The sequence below is a fragment of the Hevea brasiliensis genome, chromosome 2 (genome assembly GCF_030052815.1).
Source record: "Hevea brasiliensis isolate MT/VB/25A 57/8 chromosome 2, ASM3005281v1, whole genome shotgun sequence".
NCBI classification, from domain to species: Eukaryota; Viridiplantae; Streptophyta; class Magnoliopsida; order Malpighiales; family Euphorbiaceae; genus Hevea; species Hevea brasiliensis.
In genome coordinates this window covers 97406787-97433574 of record NC_079494.1, presented here as the reverse complement: position 1 = coordinate 97433574, position 26788 = coordinate 97406787, and the positions used below count along the sequence as shown (strand labels likewise).

The window sequence follows — 26788 nt, the reverse complement described above, 5'->3', positions numbered from 1 at the left end:
CTAATTCTCTAATCTAATGTCCACTAGGTTTTTATCTTCAGTACCTGCGCAAGGAAACAAATCCATCACGCTAAACATTGCTGCTAGTGGTGCAATAATATGACAAGAAATAATGTATACAAATAAAAATAAATGGAGCATATTTTCTATATTCAAGAATTTTACTGGTTTCATATGAAATTTGTCATACAGTACATTTTTCATCATTTATGTTGCTCTCTAGAATCTCTTTTGTCATAAGTTTACAATAATCATTTATATAATGTACAAATAAATCTAAATATTTAGTTTATGTTTATTTTATTATGGAGGATGCATTTCTAATAATTACTTACGTTATGCTTATTTTGCTAATCTTGCATTTACTCTCTTAATATTTTCTATGTGTTGTGGATCATTTCATAATAATTAAATTCTTAATACTAGTTTAATACCTTTCGGATTTTTCTCACTGATTTATTTAGTTTCTAATATTTTTAACTTATTTCAATAAATTTTTTCTGCCCAGGTAACCTATGACAGGCTGACTAAACTGGATAACTGGTCGTTGGCACTGGACACCGCGGTGCCTTAGGCCGTCATACCATAGGACGCAGAACGTCAACTACGTATGCAGTCAGTATGGCTAAAAAGCCATAATAATACATAATTGGGTATAAAAGCCATGAATGTAGGCATAAAGCCATGAATGCGGGCATAAAGCTTTTCGCAGTACTGCTAAAATAATACCCTATTGGTATGCCAATCTATCCAATCTAACACACATGTCTAGGCAATGCAAGGGCATATAATATCATTAAATATTAATATATTGTGTTTTATGACTTTATTATTTCATGACAAATTCCATAATTTATACATTCATCATAATATTCATACATTTCTTACATCATTCATATTGATCACAATTCTCAACAATAGTGTTCATGTACCATTTTACTCAAGACATTCCTCCTTTACTCATAAAGAAAACTAATGTTCCATTCATATTTTCATTTATTCATTACAATATTTATATGAATTTATAACTCATACAAGGTGTTATTGTCTTATTTGTAATGGAAACATAAGTCCTAATGTAAACTTTATCCCATTTATACTCAACAATCCATATAGGTTAATTTCATTTCATATTCAAGTGGTATCACTTATGTTTTATTAGACCTACTAGTAATGAGAATACAAATCTTAATTATATACTCACATAACTTAAATGTTCATTAAGTCATTTAGGCGAATTACTATTTCTATTCCAAGTAATCCATGAACATTTCATGGATTCCAAATTTCATACCTTAACTTCCTCTACCTATTTAGTTCTTACACTTTGTGTCTTTGTATTACTATTCACATTATTGTTCACTCAAATTGTTGACTTTTTAATACATAATAAATTTATTGAACATAAGTTCACCAAAATACCACATTTTTCATTCTAAAGTTGTTGGTATTGGTTGCCAATACCATTTCAAAGCTTAGTGTTGGTTACTTTACAATTTTCAGATTTCAAGCATTAAGTTTACTATTCCATTGGTCATTTGTATAGTAGGAATTTGATAAAATTGTCTTCATAAAAGTTGTTCCTTATTGTGTCTAGTTATATTTTATTTTTTTTGAATCACTCCATTTGGAGTTTTATAGCTCAAGTTATGGTCATTTTACCATAACTGGCCAGATTGACCTGTACCCAGAATTTCTGGGCAATTTGGTTCTACCAGATTTGGTGACCTAAGTTAGACTAGCAATTTGAATTGGTTAGGTTCAGAATTTGAGTTTATGTTCTTCATGAAAGTTGTAGGGCTATGTCTCAGATTTCTTCTGGTAAAATTTTAGATCAATTTAACTTTTTCTACACTGAGTTATGACCATTTGAACAAATACTGTTCATTTGGTCATTTTCCAGGGACAGCATGTTGGTCACCGGGATTAGGGTAATTTTTAGGTCAACTTGATTTGGTTTTCTGGGCAGGGTTTCTTCACTAAAGTTGTGCCATTATGTATCTAGTTTCATGTCCAATTGTCCTTGCACTAACTGAACCTATACAACTCTAGTTATAGCTACCCAAACATAGGGCTAAGCACTATTAGGTTCAAACCGAATTAACCGAACTGAATCATCCTATTTCGGTTCAGTTTTAGGAGTGGTTCAATTCGGTTCAGTTTTATTTTTTAAAAAATTTCGGTTATTTCGGTTCGATTCGATTTTACTGACCAAAAAGTTCGGTTGAATCGAACCGAACCAAAATTTATTAAAACACATCGTTTTGGCCTTGAGATTTAGGGTTAAGTAAATATCTCTTATTAACTTCTTTAGTCCCTTCCTTCAAACTTGCTCGCCGCACGATTCTGATTCTCCATAGCAGCCAGTCATTCGATTCTCACTCAGTCGTCTAGTCAGTCTTCACACTCCTCACTCATTCCTCTCCTCTCTTCTCTCTTGACTCATTCTTCTTGCAACTTGAGGCTGTCGTCGCTGTCTTGGAGTGCTTGGTCTCTCGCTCTCATTCTCCAGTCCACGGTAGGTTCAACTCTCCTTAGTTCTTTTCTCACTTTCAATCTCAAATACAATTGAGTAGTTTGAATGTTTGATACATGATATTATAAATCTATATCTACTGCATGTTTAATTAAATGCTTGATTTATACTAAAATTTCTCTATGATTATATATCTTCCTTCCATCCCTCTGTATGTGAAAGACAAAGAAAAATCTTGCTTTATTTGGAATATCACTTGTGAAATTTAAGGGCAGAATGATGAATGTGAAAATATTCATATTATACGTATAGCATTAGCACTAAGGGAGCAAACACTTCAGATAATTTCCAAGCATTCAGTTAAACATAACAATATTGTGTCATTTATTATCATTGGAAAAGAAATAAACATTGAGGCACATTTTCATGAATTTGTACCTCATTCTATAAGCCCCACCAGAGACAATAGAAATACTTCTCTAGAAATTTAGAGGAGACAACATTCTGTGTCACAGCATTTGCAAATATCCCATAATAAAAAACAGTACTATTTTCTAGATCGCAACTGCTAAAGACCTGAGTGTTGTTTTGCCACAGTTTGCATTCATCTTTGGTCAAACTACTACAATGTAAGAAAGGAAGTTTGCACTTTACAGGACTAAATTCATGTGTGCAAACAGATTTCCAGCATGTTGCAATTGCATGACGCTCAATTGACAACAAATACCACGACGCCCCTAAGACCTACAAGATTAGAAGGCAGTGCATAACTGCTTTAAAATGACTAATAGTACAAATAATATTTAGATAGAGCAGCATGTAAACCAAAAGCATGTTCATATAGAAGTGGTTAAACAAAAATAAGTCATATAAAATTCCAATATTGAATTATAATCCTACTTCAGCATTTTTGCATGAAGTGGTTGCTGCTCTTAAGAATTGAACCTATACCCTTGTGGTTGCAAGTCCAAGATTTTTACCATTGCAACATGCAATGGCCCCATGTATTGATAAATAATGTTATGCAAAATTTGAGTAGAAATACATACATGACTAGCCAACATGTATGGTAGGAGATTTTAAGCACTGACCCAAGCGGTTTTGTAACTACTCCGATGGCTTTGATGATTTGAGAACTCAAAGGAAAAATCGGATATAAACTTGGAACATCTTTGGAGCGAACAATCAATACAAGGGCACTGTTGGTATGATCAGAATGAGAGCTTCTAATTATTGGAATGATGAACCATATTACAATCTGCCAAAAAGAACAATCTGAAGAAATGAAATAACTCCACAGGCAAGTAAAGAATGCATACAAGCCAAAACTCATGCCACTTCTATGTTTAATCTAAGGAGTAGGAATGCTGAAATTCAATTAATTATTTGTCTTTGATTAGATTAATGAGCTGGTATATATATATAAGTAGATGTATCATGTTTAAGTTTCATTCCTTCATAAAACATATTAAATGACATGTAATTGTATATTATATGTAATTATATATTTTGATTTCATATGCAGGTTAATTTTTAAATTTCAAAGATGGCACAATAAGAAACAACAAATGATCTTCTTGAACCTTCTCATCCACCTCCATTTGCTTCAAGTCAAACCAAAGTCAACGAAGCAACTTCTAAAATGAAGAGGAAGGGAATGAAGCCAAGATCAGCTATTTGGGATCACTTTTCAAAGTTTGTTGATGGTAGTGGCATATAAAAAGGCAAGTGCAATTACTACTATAAAGAATTTTTCTGTGACCCCAAAAAAAATGGAACTACTGCACTTAGAAATCACATGTTTGCATGCATAAAGAACCCACATGGTATGACTACTAGGCAATCACAATTGTATTTACAACCATCTTCTAGTATACAAGAGGGAGGGGGAAGTCATTGTGGTACACTAAATACTTGGAATTTTAATCAAGAGAGGTCAAGGCGGAACCTAGCTAAAATGATAATTGTTGATGAGCTCCCATTTATGTTTGTGGAAGGGGAAGGGTTTAAGGAATTTATGGAAGTTACACAACCTAGGTTTCGAATTCCATCCCGTTGGACAGTTTCAAGGGATTGTTATGACTTGTACATGGAAGAGAGAAAAAAATTGAAGAATTATTTTCAAAATTCTAATCAAAGGGTTTGCATTACCACAGATACATGGACTTCATTGCAAAGAATCAATTATATGTGTATCACTGTACATTATGTTGATGATAATTGGACATTGCATAAAAAAATTCTTAATTTTTTTTCCAATTACTTGTCACAAGGGTGATGATATTGGCATGGCAGTTGAGAGTTGTTTACTAAATTGGGGAATTAAGAGAGTGTTTACAGTAACTGTTGATAATGCAAGTTCAAATAATGTTGCTATTGCCTATTTGAAAAAGAAAATAGTTGGTTGGGGGTTTAGCATTTTAAATTGCAAGTACCTTCACATGAGATGCATTGCACACATAATTAACTTGGTTGTTGTTGATGGATTGAAGGAAACTAATGTTTCAGTGAAAAGGGTTGGGGAAGCAGTGAGATATATTAGGCAATCTCCTGCTAGGTTGCAAAAGTTTAAATCATGTTGTGAGATGGAGGGGATTGAAAGTAAAAGTTCTTTATGCTTAGACGTGTACATCAGGTGGAATTCTACTTATTTGATGTTAAATGTTGCACAAAAGTTTGAAAATGCATTTGATAGATATGCTACTATAGATCCATGCTTTAAATTTGATCTTCAGTCAAGTGATGGTTTGCCAGATAGTTTGGATTGGGAAAATGTTAGGAGACTTGTAGATTTTTTGGGCCACTTTTATGATCTTACCTTGAGAATATCAAGATCTCGATATGTCACTTCTAATATATTTTTTAATGAGATCAGTTCAGTTGATTGTTTATTGCAAGAGTGGCAAGGGAGTAATGACATAGAATTGGCATGTATGGGTGATAGGATGAAGGTAAAATTTGATAAATATTGGGGGGATCCTGATAAGATGAATAAAATAGTTTATATTGCAGTGGTGGTTGATCCTCGATATAAGTTGAAATTTATGGAATTTGCTCTTTCAACTGTGCATGGGAAAGAAAAGGGTATGGAATTGGCAAAGAAAATTAAATTGACTGTATATGAGTTGTTTGATGAATACAAGAAAACATATCAAGTTGAACATGAACGTGGTAGCAATGTAGCTGGGAATACAAGTGAAAACAATGAAAGTGAAGGAGCAAAAAAGAAATCACAGTTGAATTTGGGGGATCAATTCTTGAAACATAAAATAGAGACTAGAGAAGCTAATAGCAAGTTTGACTTAGATTGCTATTTGAATGAGGGCATTAAAGTGGTGGATGAAAAAGAAGAATTTGATATATTAAAGTGGTGGCAACTTAATTCTGGTAGGTTTCCCATCCTTTCAATCATGATAAGAGATATATTGGCAATGTCTATATCTACAGTTGCTTCGGAATCAGCCTTTAGTACTGGAGGTAGAGTACTTGATCCTTTTAGAAGTTCTTTAACTTCTAAAATTATTGAAGCATTAATATGTGCACAAGATTGGTTGCGGAAGTCCCATTGCTGCAAATCCATTGAAGAGCAAATTACTGACCTTGAAAGGCTTGAAGAGGGTATGTGTTTCTATTAATTTGCTTTTATTTGTTTCTGATTTATTTGCTAAATTATTTTTTATTTATTTTTCAGCATTTTCACTTTGTGAAATAAGTAGCATCAATGATAACACTGTGAATCTGGATAGTTGATATTACAAGTAAATATGGCTATAATTGTTTATTTTGTTTATTTTTTAAAATTTTTTTTACCAATTCTAATCCTTTTCATGTTTGCATATCCATCAATTGGTATTTGAAGCATTCAGGCTTGCTAGTTGGAGACAAAGTGATGGAACTATTATAATTATTTAATTTGTAATTGTATGATTTTTTATGTTGGACACTTGCTTATTTGCTTTCATGTTTGATGCATTTTATGGAGTTTGTTTAATGTGGACTGTATAAGAACTTTTATTTTATTGGTTTGGATGGCTTTCATTTTATGTATTTAGATTGTCAAGGACTTATCCATTTGCTTTATGATGAATTTTTTTTAATTATTTTATTTTTATAGAGATTTTGAGTACTATATGTTTAATTTTATTGATTAATGTGAAATCAGGTCTAAGTAGGGTAAAAATCAAATCAAAAAAGCAAAAATCAAGTTCAAGTAAGGGGTAAAAATCAAATCAAAAAAGCAAAAATCAAGTTCAAGTAAGGTGAAATCGGGTCCAAAACATAAGCCCATTTAGAGCCCAAACCGATTGAACCGAACCGAACCAAAATTTTTCTGTTCGATTCAGTTCGGTTTATTATATATTTCGGTTCGGTTCGGTTCATAATATTATGTAATTCGGTTTATTCAGTTTTTTTGGTTCCGTTCGGTTTGGTTCGGTTCGAATCGAATGCTCAGCCCTACCTAAACATGCTGGACTCACATCCAGACCTGCAGGAGCACTCAAGGCAGCATACCATTTCAATTCCAATACCACAATGGTCTCCAATTTAAGGTCAAAATTCATCAAATGGTCACTAATTGACCATTAGAATTTAATTTAAACAACTAAGCATTAAACCCTCAATTAAATCTCAAAACCCTAACCCTAACAATCCAACACTTTATCTAACATACACAAATCAACATCTAACTCTAATATAATTATCAAACATCATTCCCAAGCAATTTTATTCAATCAAATCAACAATTCTCAACCTTCCACCATGGCTTCCAAAAATTAGAATGTTCATAATATGCATCAAATTTTCTCCATTTTCTAACTTAACTCAAGGTTCAAATCTAAAATATAAAGAGAGAAGTAAGAGATTTAGCATTAACCTTGAATTGGCTAACCCTTGACTTGTTAAAACTTCAATCTCTCTTCAATTTTATGCTACTTAAAGCTTTCTCAAGGTGTAAGATGAAATTTTAGTGAAGACAACTAGGAGTTTTTGGGTGAGATAAGGGAGAAAATGAAGCTCACAAGCTTCATCAATGGTGGAACCCCTTCTCTCTCTCTCTCTCTCTCTCTCTCTCTCTCTCTCTCTCTATGGTGCGGCTATTTGAAGATGGGAGTGCAGATTGGGTTTTCATTTTGTCTCTTTTTAATTAGTTTTATCCCTTTTAATTAGTTTTTCAAGTTGTGATTGGGTGGAGAGTGTTCAATGACATCACATGATGTCATAATTCCTAATTTCTTTCATTTTTCTTTCCTTTTCTTTTGTACTCATTTCCAATTCAATTTTTAGCAATATTTATTCATATTTTAGATCATAATAATTATTTACGTAACTGGACAAGTCAGTCAAAAATCATCTCCGAAGACGAAATGACCAAAATGCTCTCTGTTTGGCTTATTGAGCCAAAATTGTCTGTACCGATCGAAAAATTTTTCTAAACCTTTTCTTGGCATTCTAATGTTATAGAAACCTCAATGACTCTTCTCTGGAGTCCCAATAATTATTTCATAAATTTTCTCCCGAGTCTGGAGTCGAAAACTATCTTTACCGATACTTCCCCGTACGATCACCCATCGCTAGGGCACCGGCTCATTTAACTTGGTTGTATTTTATTTCTAAAATTTTTTCTTAATTTTTCTTACACTTATTTGAGTTATTTATGATTCCTCACTAGAGTCTAAATATTTTTCCAAACGTTCCAGCTATTCAGACCGACACCGGTCATCGGAATAGTAGAATGTATGGGATTACTACAGTGAGGGTATTACATCCTTTCATTGAGTCAGCAATTCCTCTCTACTCTGACAACAATGGAGCAGTCATACAGGCTGAAGAATCCCAGTCTAGCCAGAAATCCAAACACATAGAAAGGCGCTACCACATTATCAAAGAGATAGTTGGGCGAGGCGATGTAGCCATGCAGAAAATAGCATCAGCCGAAAATCCAGCTGATCCATTCACAAAGCCTATGTCACAAACTCAGTTAGACTGACATCTTGAGAAGATGGGTCTAAGATATTGTAATGAATGGCTCTAGCGCTAGTGGGAGATTCTTAGTAGTATGCCCTAGAGTATATCATTTTGTATATATCTTGTACATATTTTATTCATAAAAGGCAATTTCACTTTTCCGTTTACATAATATATTTATGTGTAATAGAAAAGGTCCATTGATATTTTGTTAGAAATTATATTCTTAAGTTGTTAAGAATATGAATGACAGTATTTTAGCACAAAGTATCATAAATTAGTTCACAATCAAGGATACTTCACAAAGGACATGACTTATCTAGAAAGATTGTAATCATGTTTGTTCCCAAGGTATTTATATGAGATATAAATAAGATGGAATGGTGAGTCTCATGCCACACAACAAACATGATAGGCACTTATACATGATAAGTAGGCTAAACCAGTGACGCTTACGACAAGCACATGGAGTTTACTCTTGTCAATGCATTGTTATATATCATATCAGTTCATATAATCTTTAGAGCTGAGATAACACAGTTATCTTGTATATAGGTGATTTGAGTTTGATACTGCTTTCATACTTATACTGTGTATGGGTATATGGGCATGTGTTGGCTCCTACTAGTTATATATGGAGATAGGTGTTGATCAAGATGGAATCCGTTACCCTAAGTAAATAGGGATAAAATCTTATGTTTATTTAATTGTTCTTGATATTTTAAGTTTCTGACCAGGATAGATAGATTTAGTCAGAAAAGAGTTTCTGACAAGAAAATCTAATTAATCAAGAACTGGAATTAAAAGAGAACATAATATTTATAGCAAATGGGGTTTGACATTAACCATGACTCTAGCTCGAATTGGGATTTTGTAACGGAGAGATTCTAGTGCATGATAACATATGATTAAAGGTTCATTTAAGATATTCCTTATTACTGATTGGGTGGCCATGGCATACTATACTAGGTGTCGACCATGGTCTATGAGATGCCTGAAATAATTTAGAGAAATCATTTATGGTAAAAAAGAGTTCTAATGATATTAAGAGTTAATATCATTTCTCATTGCCAATAAGTAATGAGCCTAGTATGTAACACCCCTCACCCGACTACAGTGTAGCCGAGCAAGGCGTGCTACAATCGGTGCCGGAGCACCCTAACTTATCTTACTTTATTTTTTTAATAATTTTGAATTCGTTTAATTTAATATCAATTTTTTTTTTTACGGAGAAACCAGTGAAGTTTCCCCTATTTTATTATCATTTGGCATATTTCAATATTCACCTGTTTGAAATTCAATAATATTTTAAAATAAAAATCTCATCCATGCTAATCATAATTATCTCATCAATCATTCTCATAATTTTCTCATATTTCAAATCTCATCCATACATTTCAATTTCATAATCATTTCTATACATTTCCATTCATACTCAATTCATATGCAAACATTCTCAAATTACATAAGCAAAATTTTCAAATTTCCTTAATTTACATAATTTACAAAATAATTATAAAATTTCATAATTTACATGATATATAAATTAATTACATATGAAAAAGCTAATTTATTAATTTACATCGCATTCTTATTAATTACCTGTTCATAATATACATTACAATACAATATCTAAGCAATTTATACAAAATATAAAATATGTTTTATATGGGCCCTATCTACATGCATTGCTGAGGAGGTGACAACCTTGAATGCTTCAGGCACTTCCGCAGATCAAAACTCCCAAAATTTCCAGTCAAACGTCCATTGGGTTCTAGCATCAGTACCTGCGCGAAGGAAACAATTCCATCGCGCTAAGCATTGCTGCTTAGTGGTGCAATAATATAACAAGGAAATAATATACAAATAAAGATAGAAATAAAACATAATTCAAATAATTAAGATTTATTTATACTTCACATGCGGTTTCTAAAATTTAATATGTTTTATCCTAATTTAGTCTTCTTTGAAAGTGTTTATTTCGCCAATGTACAGTAATAATGTACAAAAAAAAATAATCTGAAAATAAATTTATGCTTATATTATTATATAAGTCACATTTGCAATATTTATTTATGTTATAATTTTCTTTGCTAATCTTTTAGCATTTTCTCTATACTTGCTAGGTTGTCTCAGATTATCTCATAATAAATAAATTTTAATATCTGTCCAGTTCATTTCGATTCTTTCTAATAAATAACTATCCTAATTTATTTTAGGTCATCTTACTCATTTATTTTATTTAATTTCTAATATTTTTAATTGCTAATATTCTTAACTTATCTCAATAAATTTCACTGCCCAAGTAACCTATGACAGGCTAACTAAACTGGATAACGAGTCGTTGGCACTAGACAACGCGGTGCCTCGGGCCGTCATACTATGGGACGCGGAATGTCAACCACTTATGCAGTCAGTATGGCTAAAAAGCCATGATAACACAATCGGGCATAAAAGCCATGAATGTTGGCATAAAGCCATGAATACGGGCATAAAGCCATGAATATAGGGATAAAGCCTTTCGAAGTACTGCTAAAACAATACCTTATTGGCATGCCAATCTATCCAATCTGACATACGTGTCTAGGCAATACATGGGCATATAGTACCATTAAGAGTTTATATGTTTCATCATTTCATTATATTTTTCGTTTATATATTTTATAGCATTCTAATTTTGTTTATAATGGAAACATAATTTCCAAATTCATATTTCTAGGTAATATATGCATTCATCGTAATATTCATACTAATTACAATTCACATTCATTTAATCTCATGTACCATTCACATTCAAAACATCTTTCCTTTCTCTCTTGATGGGAACCTAAATCCCAAATGACACTTTTATCACATTTATTCATTCAACAATCTATTCATGTAAAATACATTTCATACTTCAAGTTGTATTGCTAATATATGATGAACTCCATTAGTGTTGGGAGTATGTCTCAACAATCCTTCTAGGTTAATTTCATTTCATATTCAAGCGGTGTCACTCATGTTTTATTAAACCTACTAGTAATGGGAATACAAATCTTAATTATATATTCACATAAATTAAATGTTCATTAAGTCATTTAGGTAAATTACTATTTCTATTTCAAGTAATCCATGAACATTTCATGGATTTCAAATTTATGGCTTTAATTTCTTTTTAACAATTTTGACTAAGATGCATAGTCCACATTTGTCATACAATTCTAAGCATTTAAGCTTAGAATTGGTTCTAAGTCTTTATCTTAGTTTGCTAATCATTTTGATTACTATTCACCTTACTAGTCAACCAAAATGTTGACTTTTTATTACATAATAAATTTATTGAACCTAAGTTCTCAAAGATACCACATTTTGCATTCAAAATTTGTTGGTATTGGTTGCCAATACCATTTCCAAGCTTAATGTTAATTGGGCAGAATTTTCAGTTTTCAAGCTTTGGGTTTACTGTTTCATTAGTTACTGTTGCAGTGGGAATTTGGAAAAATGATAAACATAAAAGTTGTTCCTTATTTTGTCTAGTTGAATTTCCTTTTTTGAATCACTCTATTTGGAGTTTTGTAGCTCAAGTTATGGTCCAAAAACCACAACTGGCCGGATTGAAATTTTTCTGGACTGACCATATCTACAGTGCAGTGAACAGTGACTTCAACTCACTTGTTGGATAGGTTCTGGTCATATTTTGGATTAGGTTTCCTCATGAAAGTTGTTGGTCTATATCTCATCTTGTTGTGGGTAAAATTTCAGGTCAATTGGACCATTCTACACTGAATTATGGCCAAATGACTAAACACTGTTTATTTGGTCATTCTGCAGAAACAGACTGCAGGTCACCCGGATTGGGGCAAGCGTTTGGTCCACTTGGTTTGGTCTTATGGGCATAGTTTCTTCACCAAAGTTATGCCATTATGTGTCTAGTTTCATGTCCAGTTGGCCAAACACCAATTGAACCTTTGCAATTCAATTTATGGCTGCCCAAACCTGCTGGACTCATGTCCAATTTTGTAGGTCACCTAGGGCAGCCACACTAAACCTAAATCCCATCACTAAACACACTTTATTTCTTGTTTACCAATAACCAAATGGTCACTAATTGACCATTAAAACTCACTTTCATCATTACATGTTCAAAGTCTTCATTTTATACTCAAACCCTAACCCTAACTCCATCAATTTCAATTCTCTATATACATACAATCCATGAATTAAAACACCAAAATCATGTTTAATGGCAGCCATACATAACTATTATGCAATCAAATTGTTGAAACCCTAGGTACCCTAAGGCTGCCAAAATTTCATGGGGCAAGTTCATGCATCTTTAATTCATTTTTCATCAAATTTTCAACTTAACTCAACTTAAATTCATGCTTAGGAAAGAATGGAAGCAAGAAAATTAGCACTAACCTCTTGGATGAATTTTTACCCTTCACTTTCCTTCACTTTCTCCTCTTCTAATGGCTGCCCAAATTTAGCTTTAGTGGTAAGGGAAATTTTTTGTGAAGAGAGGGTGAGGTTTTATGGTGTAGTTAGCTAGGGAATCAAGCTCATTTGGAGCTTTAATGGTGGTCTTCCTTTTTTTTCCTCTTTGGTGCGGGAATAGGAAGAAGGGGCTGCTAGAATTGTTTCATTCTTTATCTCATTTTTATGTCATTTTAATCCCTTTTAATTTGCTTGTCAAATAGTGATTGGGTGGAGAGTGTTTAATGACATCATATGATGTCATAATTCCTAATTTCTTTCATTTTTCTTTTCTTTTCTTTTCTACTCATTTCCAATTCAATTTTTAGCAATATTTATTCATATTTTAGATCATAATAATTATTTACTTAACTGGACAAGTCGGTCAAAAATCATCTCTGAAGACGAAATGACCAAAATGCCCTCCGTTTGGCTTAATAGACTAAAATTGTCTGTACCGATTGAAAAATTTTTCTAAATATTTTTTTGGCATTCTAATGCCATAGAACCCTCAATGACTCTTCTCTGGAGTCTCAAAAATTATTTTATGAATTTTCTCCCGGGTCTAGGGCTCCTAGTTGCGAGAACCGCAACTTCCCACTGGGTTACCCATCGCTAGGGCACCGGCTCATTTAACTTGGTTGTATTTTATTTCTAAAATTTGTTTCTAAATTTTTCTTATTAATATTTGAGTTATTTATGACTCCTCACTCTAGTCTAATTATTTTTCCAGACGTTCTAGCTGTCCGGACCGACACCGGTCATCGGAACAGTAGAATGTACGGAATTGCTACAGTGAGGGTGTTACATAGTAGGTCACACATCTACACAAGCTAATCACCATTTAAAATGTGATTTAATTGACTAATTAAAGAGTTTAACTAATTAATTAAAGAGGTTTGGTTTGTAATAAGATTGCAAAGTCTCTAGCATGACTTGAAACCAAATCTAGGTTATTGGATGTATAGTATAAATTAAATTTGTATTTAATTTGATTAAATATGAATTTAATTATGGAAAATTAATTAATGGAGATTAATTAATTAATTAATTTATATTTGATATAAATTGATTTAAAGAGGAGAAATTATAATTTTGGGTTGAGAACTCAAATTAAAGAGTAAGGGCAAATTGGTCATTTCACATGGTGACATGTGGCACCAAATGAGCTTGCCATTTGTCTTTCAATCATGCAAGATAATAAAAGTCAAGATTCAATCTACCTTTGACACTTAGCTTGATGAGATTTAGTCAACAAAAGTAAGATTAAATCTAGTAGTGACATGTGGCAAGAGAGTTAATGAGATTTTAACCTAAGTATAAAAGGAAAAGAAAGAAGAAACAAAATCAATTCTTCTTCCTCTCTTCAAAGTGGACGGCGCCTTGTGAGTCTATCTCCTCTCTTCTTTTTTCACTTGATTCAAAGAAAATTAAATTTTCTAAAAAAGGTTTCTAGTGTCCTAAATACCCATTAACCTTCACTAAAGCACTAAACCCCATCTTCAAGTGGTTGGCAAATCTTAAGAGGCAAAATTTGGGGCAGCCATAGTTGCTTCTTGGTGTGCTTGTGGTGGACAAGCTAGAGGGACAACATTTGGGGTCCTAAGAGCATCCTAAGATTGCATCAATTGTGCATCAAGAGGTTAGTACCTAAAAATCTCTCTTTTAGTTAGGGTTTAATTGAATTAAATGCTAATTCATAATCTTTAATTGAAAATGAAATTTTAATGCATGCTAAAATATGTTTTGGTATGCAATTGGGCATTGGAAATTGATTAGGTTCATAAGAAACTTGGTATGGTGCATGTAACCTTGGAAATAATTTTTGAAATTCAAGGTTCTAATGCCTAATAATCACGCTTCCACTCCTTCATGTTTATCCAACCAAGTCCTCACCTATTGGTCCATGGATCCTAAACCCCAGTGCTTCTAACCACATATCTAGTAATAACAATCTTTTTTCCACTCTTATTTCTTTTTCCATACCATCTAAAGTCACTTTAGCTAATGGTTATAAACTGTAGTTAACGGAATAGGAGAAGTAAAACCACTTACTTCTATTCCCTTAACAACAGTTTTATCTGCTCTTGAATGCCCAGATAATCTGATTTCCATTAGCAAATTGACTAAAGAGCTTAATTGCTCTGTAACCTTTACCACTGACTCTGTCACTGTGTAGGACCGAGGTATAGGGAAGATGATTAGAATAAGGCATGAGTCACAAGGACTGTACCATCTCTCCACTCTAAATTCTTTAATTGCTTTTACCTCATTAACTTCTGCTAATCTCATTGATAGTCATCTGGGCATCCAAGTCTTGCCAAGCTATAGAAAATAATTCCTAGCTGTAATGACCTAAAGTAGGGCCCATTACCGATGCTAGGGATCGGGTCAGCTTAAGGCTGCAAAAACTCATAACAAGCCTAAAACATGCAAAACATACGTACATTCCTATATCTCACCATCTAAGCATACTCCAAACCGTTACACTTTAGTCTTTTCATACATTTATAACATAAAAATGGTTCATAATTTGAACTTTGACATACAAAAGCTCTAAAGTGTAATGGTTCAACATGTATACGCCTAAAAAGGGTTAATATAACATATAAATCATACTTAAACATATTACATAACATCAATTTTCTTTAATTACCAGCACAATACTATTCAATTACATTTTACATGTTCATCTACCCATACATCATACATAAAGGAAAAGGCTAAAGCTACCCCTGATGCTCTTTCTTCAAAGAACCCTTCTAGTCCTGCAACCCTACATCTGAGGGTTAGGGGAAAGGGGTAAGTTTACACAAGTTGAGTGAGTAAAATAACCGGCGTTAATTATATTATTTAATTCATACATAGGTAATGCATCATTCACTCGGATTTTCACATCATAAACATTTAACGTAGGATGGATGTGTCACTAATAACTCCCCAAATCCAATGTGCCCGGCTCATATAGAAGCTTCTCAGGACTTTCGCTTAAAACATGACATGTGTCATACACCCCGGGCAACTTAAATATCTCCCCTAATAGGGCATCATAAAGATCTCCCTATGGGATTTACTTATAGATCCATAACATGCATAGCATAACATAACATAGTCATAAACATGGGAGGAGTCAGTGGGTCATTTAACATCCATCAATGTAACAACAACAATTATTGAAACATCTTTGTGTTATAGATATATATACATCCTAAATAAATGACATGATGCATGTAACATCCTCCCTGTACCAATTATGTATGTTCTGTTGCTCTAGTGACCTAATATCAGTCCAGGCAAGTCAGAATGTCTGAAACTACACTTCGGTGATAGTGAACAGACATATAATGATGAAATAAATAAAAAGAAAATACAAGAAAAATTAAAGAAAAATAAAAGAGAGAAAATGAAACTAGGCTAAACGAGCCGACACCGTAGCGATGGGTGACCGCACCGGGAAGTTACAGCGAAGGCAATTGCCGACCCCAGGACCGCGAGAAACCCTCGAAATTAAATTTTGAGACATAATTAAAGGTTTATTGAAATGTAATTGACATTAGAAATATCAAAGAAAAATTAATAAATTAGTATAAGGAAAAATGAAAAACCGAGAAACAGACAAAAATCGGTGTTACTGAAAAATCGGGAATACAACCTGAAGCGGGGCATTTTGATCATTTGACACCAAGAGTTATCTTTTGACCTCAATGTCCATTAAAAATAAATGATATTACACTTTGGAAATGTCATGAAAAATTAAAATGAGATACATTATGTAAATAGTGAAAGAAATGAGATAAATGTGCAAATTAGGAAACTTTGAATAATTAAACATTAAATTAAAGTTAGTGCTCCAATAACTCAATTCTTGGGACACCTATTTAAGTCATTTTTAAACAGAAATCATCACCTTCAACCTTGAGAAATAACCAGCTGAAATGGGTCCTCCATTGAACCTCCATGGCCGAACTCCTTCCATCTCCATGCACCAATGATTTAGCCATCATCTCCACTTGGTTGCTTCATTAAAACTTGCACACTCACCTTAAGGAAGATATTGGGAACAAGAAAAAGAAGATTGGTGAAGTTTTAGGGAAGCTCTCAAGAGGTAAGTGTCCAATTCCTCTCCCTTGCTTTAGTAAACTTTATGTTTAGGTTGAGGTGAGTAAATTGGTGAAGAGAATGGAAGAAATTATTGAGTTATGAAATTGTTTACTTTCGGTAGCCATGAAAGCTTGATGTATTTGAGTTTTTCTTACCTTTAATGGATGGGAATTAAGGTTGATTAACTCAAATGGAATTTGTAGTAGGTTAATGCCCAAGTATGTGTATGTTAGTGCTTGAATTAAGGGTTTAAAAATGGGACTTTGATACTTTAGTAAACTGCCATGTTTGGCAGCCTTTAATCTCATGAAATTGTGTGTAAGTTTATGAAATTTATTAATGAAATATGATGGTGTTGAATTGTGGGCAGTTTGTGTAATTGCCATGGAAGTGTATGTGTAATATAGGTGTTGATGCATATTGAATTTGTGTTGAAGTAAATGTTGAACATTAAGGGTGTATTGTGTGCATTGAGCACTTGAGTGTTCTGCCCAAAATGCTTTGCTGGAATTGTGTTGAATATGTATAGAAGTGCCATAAATGAATATTGAAGTATTGGGAGGAGGAGGATTGTCAAATTGGAAGTGTGATTTTCATGTGCAGGTTGTGTGTTGTTAGCAGTAGCTAAATTAGGTTATAAATGCAAAATTGTGAATCCAATTGGTATGAGGCTAATGGGAGGTGAAACTAGACATAAAATAGGCCAACTTTCATGTAGAAATGTTGCCAAAATTTTACCTAGAAACTGACCTTAAAAATGATCAAATCCGGAAATGCAACCTTGCAGACCCAGAAATTGACCATATGAATAGTAACAATTCAACTGACCATAACTCACTCAAAATAGGTCCAAATGACCTGAAATTTTTACTATGGAAAGTTTAGGCATAGAGCTACAATTCTTATGAAGACACAAAAGCCCAAAAATGGCCAGAACCAAGTCAAATTGCTTGCACAAATTCGGGTACCAAAACTGCCAGAACTGAATGTGACCTAAAATTGACCAAATTTTGCACTAAAGATGCAATCTGTCCAACTTTAGTAAATTAACCATATCTTGGACTATACAACTCAGAATGACCTGAAATTTGTGTCAAAAATTTAATAAGACATAGAGCTACAATTTTGCTTCTTTGACCAGAAGCTAAAAACCAAGAGAAATAGGACAATAAGCTAGACCAATCTAGCACACTAAAACTAAAAATTTGATATTTACATACAATGATACTTGAAGTAATTTGGCAATGAATGCCAACTTGTAAAAAGGATAAATTGTACTATACTGGTAGCATATTGAATTACAAATTATGAAAAGTTGATGCTAGAATCAACTTATCCATATTACCTAAAAAGTTCAACATATACATTGACTTGTGAATTACATGATAACTAGTAAACTCAAAAAAATGAAGAATTAAACAATTAATTTATAATGTGCCCTAGTTTGCCTAGTTGACTAGTTTGGATAGGTTGGCATACCAATAGGATTCTGACAGCTGTTCTGTAAATGGCTTTATGCCATACTGTGTTTTTACGGCATATTATACCGCACTGTGACTTTAATAGCCTACGGCTATACGTATTGTGTTATTATACTTGGCTTATCGCCGGATTGACTATATGGCTATTTAGCCACACTGTTTACACACCGGGAGACACTTTATGACCGATGGTGTGATGACCCGAGGTACTAGGTACCCAGTGCCAGTATATCCATTTATCCATTCTGGTCAGTATATAGGCTACACGGGCAGTTAATTTAAACATTATTAAATTCAAATAGCTAAATTTAGTTTATTGACATACAACACCACCAAAATTAGCAAAAAAAATGAAAGGTTAGCAAATAAAAGTAGAATAAAAAACTGCAAAGAATATCGATGTTATAAATTCATAAACAATTCATTTATCTTATTTTAGTATATATTTCTTTATATTTGGCACCACTAAGCAGAATTGCTTAGTGCGTTGCTTTTGCTATGTGTAGGTATTGGAGACACAGCTGGGGAGCCCAGCAGACCTACGACCGGGTGAGACATCAGATCTGCACAGGAGTCCAGAGTCATCTGCACTACACTGCATACATGGTAGGACTTAAGATCTTGTGTAATGATTATCAGTTGTATTTTGATATTTTGTTATGTAATTTTGTATATTCTAAAACTTTAAGATTTGTAATAATATGTTATATTAAACTCCTATGGAGAGTGTTTGGATGAATGTAAATTATGATGGATTGTATTTTAAAACTATGAAATAGTTGAAATTTTGAGAATATTATCATATTGAACTGTTTTTAACAGGTTTAGAAGGACAGTTTGTCCGAAATACAGACGGCACCTTGCCAGATTTTTATTACTATTTTGAAAAACTGATTTTATTAAAATATGAAAATATAACCAATATGTTATGAATATCACATAAAGACTTCTTAAATCAAATTGAGTTCAGAAAATGAGATAATCACAGACTAGGTGCTCCGGCACGCCGTGTAGCACACCTTGCTCGGCTACACTGTAGCCGGGTGAGGGGTGTTACAATGCATAAGGATGATCATAAATTAAATTTAAAAAGTTTACATTTTATTAAAGTTAGGGTTACTCACCTCTTGTAGCCTATTAAACATATATCTTAAATAGCAGCTATCCTCAAATTCTTAACCTTCTTAGTCCCTCAAGCTCAATCCTATAAAATTGGAACCTAGAGCATTATACAAGGTTTTAAAACTTCATACATATCATAAACATCTTATTCTAGCCCTTAGGAACTATGAATCCATGTTTTGGAACCTTAGAAAAGAAGGGAGAAAAAGTCAAGCAGAACCTACGTCGGCTATCAAACTCTTAGGGTTTGGATGGCTCTTTTGTCCAGTACTAACTTTAGCGATTGAACTTGGAAATTTTCTAGATTTTTTGAGAAACTGCATGCTTTGGCTGCCAAACCTTTGGCTTTTAACAGCCAAAACTGGGAATTCTAGAATTTCCAAGTTAAAAAAACCTATAGAATCCTTCTCCCATCAATACCCAAACTCACTCCAAAGTTCTAAAACACAATCACATCACATATACACATCTCTAGGGCCTAAAACAACTTGAAAATATGCTTAGTATCCACATACATTAATCAAAAACTCAAACCCTAGGTTTTCCCCAAACCTAACATAATAAATACATGGATTTTCCTCAATCCATCAAGGAGAACTAGCCATTTAAGGCTCATAACACTTAAACACAATTATTCTGAAAACAAAACATGTAACTTCAACATAAAATCATGAAACTCTAACCTTAGCATACATAAACTCCTCAAAACTCAATTTAACAATAACTTTTCATGAAATTGAAGTTAAAAAAACCTAATCTCTCATCAACTTTCTTAGATTTACCTATTAAATCAAGAAAAAAAGAATGTTACCTCTTTTTTTGGAGCTTGGAGATGAGAGAACCAAAATCCCAAAGCTTGAATCTCCTCTTCCAAACATCTAAATGGAAGAATCAACCTCTGAATCTTGAAAAACCCAAGGAAATCTCTTCAAAGAACTCTTTGTATGCCCCAGTAGTTGAGAGAGAAAGAAAGAGAGAAAACCCAAGTGTTTTGGGTAGAAAAATAAGCTTTGGTCTCTTTTATACTCTTGATAGTCAAGGGACTTTCGATTTCCAAAAGCCATGCTTCCGGTTGTCGAAGTCCATTATGTCCAAAAGGGCATTTGAACCGTAAAAGGACTTTAGCTACTGAAGTCCCTTCTGCCCAAGACAACCACTTTTAAAACTTTTGGAAAATAAAACCTTTAAAACTTTTTTCATTTTTAAATACATTTTGAACATCTCAACACATATACATGAACATATTTTCACATCTTACCACCATTCCCTTATCAGTGAAGTTTTAATTTTCACCTGAATATTTCATCAAGAAAAGATATTTCAACATCAAAAAATAATGGGTATTACATTCTCCCCCCTTAAGAACATTCGTCCTCGAATGTTAAAACAAACACATAAAAACATAACATAACATAACATACCTAGAAAAGGTAGAGATATTGTTGTATCATGGAATCACAAGTTTTCCACATGCATTTTTCCATGTTGTGGTGATTCCGTAACACCTTGACCATAGGTATCTCCTTGTTCCTTAGCTCCTTATATGCATATGCACAATCCAAATAGGCTGTTCAACATAAGAAAGATCTTTTGAAATTTTCATGTCTAGTTCACTTATAACCTTGTTCGAATCTAACATGAACTTCCTCAACATAGAAACATGGAACACCAAATAGATTCTTTCAATTTCTAGTGGCAATGCTAACTTATAAGATACATTCCTGATCCTTTGCAGCACTTCATATGGTCTAATATATCTAAGAGCTAGTCTGCCTCTCTTTCCAAATTGGATGACACCTTTCATTGGAGATACCTTTAGAAGCACCAAGTCCCCTTTTTGGAAAACTACTTCTCTCATATGGAGATCTGCATAGCTCTTCTATCTGTTGGCTACTGTCTTCAACCTTACTCTGATTAAAGGCATGGCTTGATTGGTGATTTCCACTAACTATGCTCCTGCTAAAGCTTTTTCACTTACTTCTTTGCCACACACAGAAGATCTATATTTCCTCCCATATAGAGCTTCATACAGTGCCATTCTAATGTTAGAGTGATAGCTATTATTGTATGCAAACTCAACTAGGGATAGGTACTTTTCCACGATCCTCCAAAGTTAAGTACACACATCCTTAGCATATCCTCTAGAGTCTGTATGGTCCTTTCTAACTGTCCATCTATCTGAGGATGAAAAGTCATACTGAAGTCTGACCTGGTGCTTAACTCATTTTGAAGATAGTGCCAAAACCTTGATTTGAACTACAGTCCTCTATCAAAAACTATTGTCACTAGAGCTCTATGCAACCTTAGTATCTTTGCCACATAGACATAAGCTAATTTATTCACTGAATAGTTAGCTCTAAAAAGAATGAAGTGAGCAGCCTAGTCAACCTGTCCACTATAACCTATATCGAGTAATGTGTGTTGGAGGCAATTAGTAACCCCATAATAAAGTCCATGGCCACATTTTCTCATTTCCACTTTAGAATGGATAGTGGGTTGAGCATTCTTGCTTGCTTCTAATGCTCCAGCTTCACTCTCTAATAGACCTCACAAGCAGACAAAAACTGTGTAATCTCCTTATTCATGGAAGGCTACCAATACACCTTCATTAGATGTTGATACATTTTAGTGGCTTTAAAGTGAACATTATACCTAGCATTATGAGCTTTTCTCATAATGTCTCCCTTGAGTTGGATGTCATTTGGCACACAAAACCTATTGCCATACCTTAACACTCCTTTTCCATCAAAATAAAAGTCACTAATCTTACCTTCTGTATTACTTCTACCATCTTTACCAACTCAAGGTCTTCATGTTGTTTCTCTGCTATTTGCCTTAGGTACATTGGTGTCAACTTCATTTAAGCTATCTAGGTACTCTTAGCTGATAACTCTAGCTACAACCCTTCTCTAATTAGCTGGTGCAACTCCTTCAAGATAGGCTGCCTTTCTATGGATATATGAGCCAAACTGCCAAATGATTTCTGGTTGAGGGCATCTATAATAATATTTGCCTTTCACAGATGGTACTAAATTATATAATTATAATCACTGAATAGTTATACCCATCTCCTCTGTCTGAGATTCAACTTTTTCTACTTGAAGATGTAATGGAGACTCTTATGATTTGTGAAGATCTCATATTTTGCACCATAAAGATAATATCTCAACATCTTTAGGGCAAAGACTATGACCGCCATCTCTAAGTCATGAGTGGGATAATTAGCTTCATACTTCTTCAACTGTCTTAAAGCATAAGCTATTAACCTTCCATTTTGCATAAGAACATATCGCAAACCCACTTTAAAGGCATCACAGTAAACTGTGAAATCTTTATTGCCTATAAGCAGAGCTAGTATTGGTGTTGAAATCAAACACTCCTTAAGCTTCTGAAAGCTCTCTTCACGTTCATTACTCTATTCAAGCTTCTTATTCTTCTGAGTTAACCTAGTCATTGGAGCAACTATCTTAGAGAAATAAGAAACAAATCTCTTATAATACCCTGCTAAACCTAGGAAACTCTTGAACTCAGTCACTATAGTCGACCTCGGCCAATCTGCTACTGCTTCAACCTTCTTAGGATCCACTTCGATTCCATTCCCTGAAACTATATGCCCCAAGAAAGATATACTCTTTAGCCAAAACTCACACTTAGAGAACTTGGCATACAATTGGTGTTTCCTCAATGTTTGAAGACTCATTCTTAGATGTTGTGCATGCTCTTCAGGACTTCTGGAGTCCACCAGTATGTCATCAATAAAGATGATCACAAAGTGATCCAGATAAGGCCTGGATACCCTGTTCATGAGTTCCATAAATGTAGTTAGGGCATATGTTAACCAAACGGCATCACAAGAAACTCATAATGCTCCTATTTGATCCAAAAGGCAGTCTTCAGAATGTCTGTCTCCCTAATCCTCAATTGGTGATATGCAAACCTCAAATTTATTTTTGAAAAACAACTAGCTCCAATTAGTTTATCAAACAAATCATCAATACAGTGTAGAGGGTATTTATTCTTAATGCATATTATGTGTTAGCACCCACTTAGTCATGATATAAGATACTAATTGAAGAACTAAAAGGTGAATATTAGTATTAGAAATCAGGATTTTAAACCTAGGAGATTAGACCTAAAGATAGGCTAAAATCCTTTATGAAGTTTCATAATTAATCAAAGAGCTTAAAGGGTTTTAATTAAGATTGATCACCACGAAAGTAGGGTTCAAGTTAAGTAAAATATACCTTAGGTGCCTTGAGTGAGGACTTAAGATATCTTAAGATTAATTTCCATTAAAGTAACAATTCTCAATTTGTTAAATAGGTAAGGTTAAGTCCATAATAAGGTTGAAGTGTAAAATCCTAATTCTGCAATTGCTTAAGTGAATTGATTTCTAAATTGAAGTTTACTGTTTTATCTTCTTTTATTTTTAACATCTTTAGTCAACTTTAATTAAATCTCTCATCATATTCGATTGTCTAAGTAGTCAAAGTTGCTTTCTAGTTTGGTACTTACAAATTCCTCATGGGAACGATACTCTACTCATTACTATATTACTTGTTCACAATCCGTGCACTTGCAGGGTTATAAACTAACAAATAAGTTTTTGGCGCCATTGCTAAGGAATTTAGTAATATTGAGCGATAAGCAATTTAGCTAATTTAGGCATTTATTTTTGTTTACTTAATTTACTTATTTTTTTTTTATTCTTTATTCCTTTTTCAGGCTCTCTTTTCAGTTTATGACCAGAATAAAACCTGAGGAGGAGTTTCTTAAATTGGATCCTAAAATAGATAAGACTCTTAAAGCCATCAAGAGAGGAAAGAGACATGAAGAGCTAGAACCAGTAGTTTTTGAAACTTTAGCCATGGCCGCTAATAACAGGCCAAGGCCCTTGAGGGACTATGGAGCCTTGACAATCTAAGGATTCTAATCTAGTGTCACCAAGCCCATAGTAGAGGCCAATAACTTAGAGCTTAAACCAGCATGGCTCCAAATGATTTAATAGACTCAGTTTGGGGGTTCACTTGTAAAAGATCCACAAAATCACCTTCGGTACTTTCTTGCTCTATACAACCCGTTCAAGATGAATGGGGTCTTTGATGAAGTTATTAGACTCAGATCATTCCCATTCTCTCTCAGAGATAAGGCAAGAAAGTGACTACTTTCTTAATCAGCTAGAACATTCACCACCTGGGAGGATCTTTCACAAGCCTTTTTAGCAAGGTACTTCCCACCTACAAAGACTACAAAATTGAGGATCAAGCTGAATACTTTTAGGTAAAGGGAAGGAGAATCATTGTATGACGCATGGAAAAGGTACAAAAACCTTCAAAGGGAGTGCCTACATCATGGCATAGAGGACTAGCTACTAGTTTAGAACTTTTACAATGGATTACTACCATCTACAAGAAGTACAGTTGATTCAGCAGCAGGAGGAGACCTTATGGATAAAGTAGTTAATAAGGCTCTTAAACCTCTAGAGAGGGTTGCGTACCATAATTTTGAATGGTTAAATGAGCGTGGAGACATGAGAAAAATAGCTAGAATCCTAGAATTGGATGCCCTAAGCATGATCAATGCTTAGACCAACTCACAAGGAGACTTTATAAGATGCAAGCCAATGCAATAGGGACAAGCAGTTAGAACTGCGTCGACTATGGTGGAAGGCACGTGACTTTATAATGTAGTAATTATAGTAAGCCCTTCATAGAATAGATGAACTATGTAAATAATGGAGGAAAATTTAACTAGAGGCAGCTAAACAATCCATACTCAAACACTTATAACCCTGGATAGAGGAACCACCCTAACTTCATATGGTCAAACTCGCAGAACTAACAAAATCAGTCCATCAATAGGCATTAAGGATACTAACCACCACCACCACCTGGTTTTCAGAATAGAGGACAGAATCTAGCTCAACCACCACCTCCTCCTCTACCTCAACAGCTTGAATCTAAAATGACTATGGAATCTATGAAGAAAAGCTTTTTAGTAGCATAACAATAACAAAATGAGATAATAAAGCAACTAGCTTCCAAAATGGACTAACTAGATACTCACAACAAAATGCTTAAGAACCAAATTGCTCAGCAAGCTAGTTTTTCAAGTAAAGCCATTGGTAAATTACCGAGTCAGCCAAAGATGAACCCTAAAGAGCATTGGAAGGCAGTTGCCTTGAGGAGTGGCAGAATTTTAAAAGAGCAATAACCAAAAGATAAACAAAAGTCAGTAGAGGAAACTTCTAGTGATTCTGATAACCAAGCAAAGAGAGAAGAGAAGGAAGCTGACAAGGATAAAAAAGAGTACGAGAACATGAAAAAGAAGCTACCCGAGCCATACCAGCCTCCTATACAAACCTCAAAGATTTCAAAAGGTCAAATTGGATAAGCAGTTTGGAAAGTTTTTAAAAGTTTTACAAAAGCTTTACATTACCATTCCTTTCATTGAAGCATTATCTCAAATGCCATCTTATGCAAGATTCTTAAAGGAGATCCTCTTAAAGAAGAGAAAGCTGGAGGATTATTAGACAAATGCTCTAATGGAGGAATGCAGTGCCATCTTGTAAAATAAGCTACCTCCAAAACTTAAGGATCTTAGAAGCTTCTCAATACCTTATCTTATTGCCAACATGAATATAGACAAGACCTTTTGTGATCTAGGTGCAAGTGTTAGTTTGATGCCCATATCAATATGCCAAAAGCTAAATGTTGGAGAGCTCAAACCAACTATGATCTCATTGTAACTAGCAGACAGGTCTCTCAAGTACCTAATTAGCATCTTGGTGAACATCCCCATCAAGGTAGGCAAGCTTGTTATTCCTATTGATTTCATTGTCCTGGAGATGGAGGAAGATGTTCAAATTCTCATCATATTCGGAAGACCTTTCTTGGCAACCACCAGAGCTATCATAGATGTTAAAAATGGGTGGTTAACTCTTAAAGTAGGAGAAAAGGAAGTAGAGTTCAACCTGTTTAGAGCTATAAAACATAAGCTAAATACGGATGAGTGCTTAAGGGTTGACATTATAGACAAGCTAGTGGAAGAGGAATTCTATAAGAGATATCCTGAAGATCCTCTTAAAGCATGCATTGTGCACAGCAACACCATAGATTATGACAACAAGGAAATAGTAGCCTATGCACAATCACTTGGAGCACTAGCCCACCTCTACCCTTAG

General features: G+C 33.9%; 1 protein-coding gene across 1 annotated transcript; it reads left to right on the top strand.

Annotated features, from left to right (window-relative positions):
- The first annotated feature begins 4764 nt into the window (after positions 1 to 4764).
- Positions 4765 to 26788, top strand: LOC131177942 (zinc finger BED domain-containing protein RICESLEEPER 2-like). Its single transcript, XM_058143118.1, has 2 exons — positions 4765 to 6094; positions 26361 to 26788. Exons 1-2 carry the CDS (start codon positions 4765 to 4767, stop codon positions 26786 to 26788), a joined length of 1758 nt encoding a protein of 585 aa, XP_057999101.1.

What these genes read in the sequence shown, in the direction of transcription:
- LOC131177942 (XM_058143118.1), top strand. Translation starts at nt 4,765, where the DNA reads ATGGCAGTTGAGAGTTGTTTACTAAATTGGGGAATTAAGAGAGTGTTT. An exon ending in CCTTGAAAGGCTTGAAGAGG is followed by an intron (nt 6,095 to 26,360) that starts GTATGTGTTTCT and finishes TGTAACTAGCAG; the next exon opens with ACAGGTCTCTCAAGTACCTA.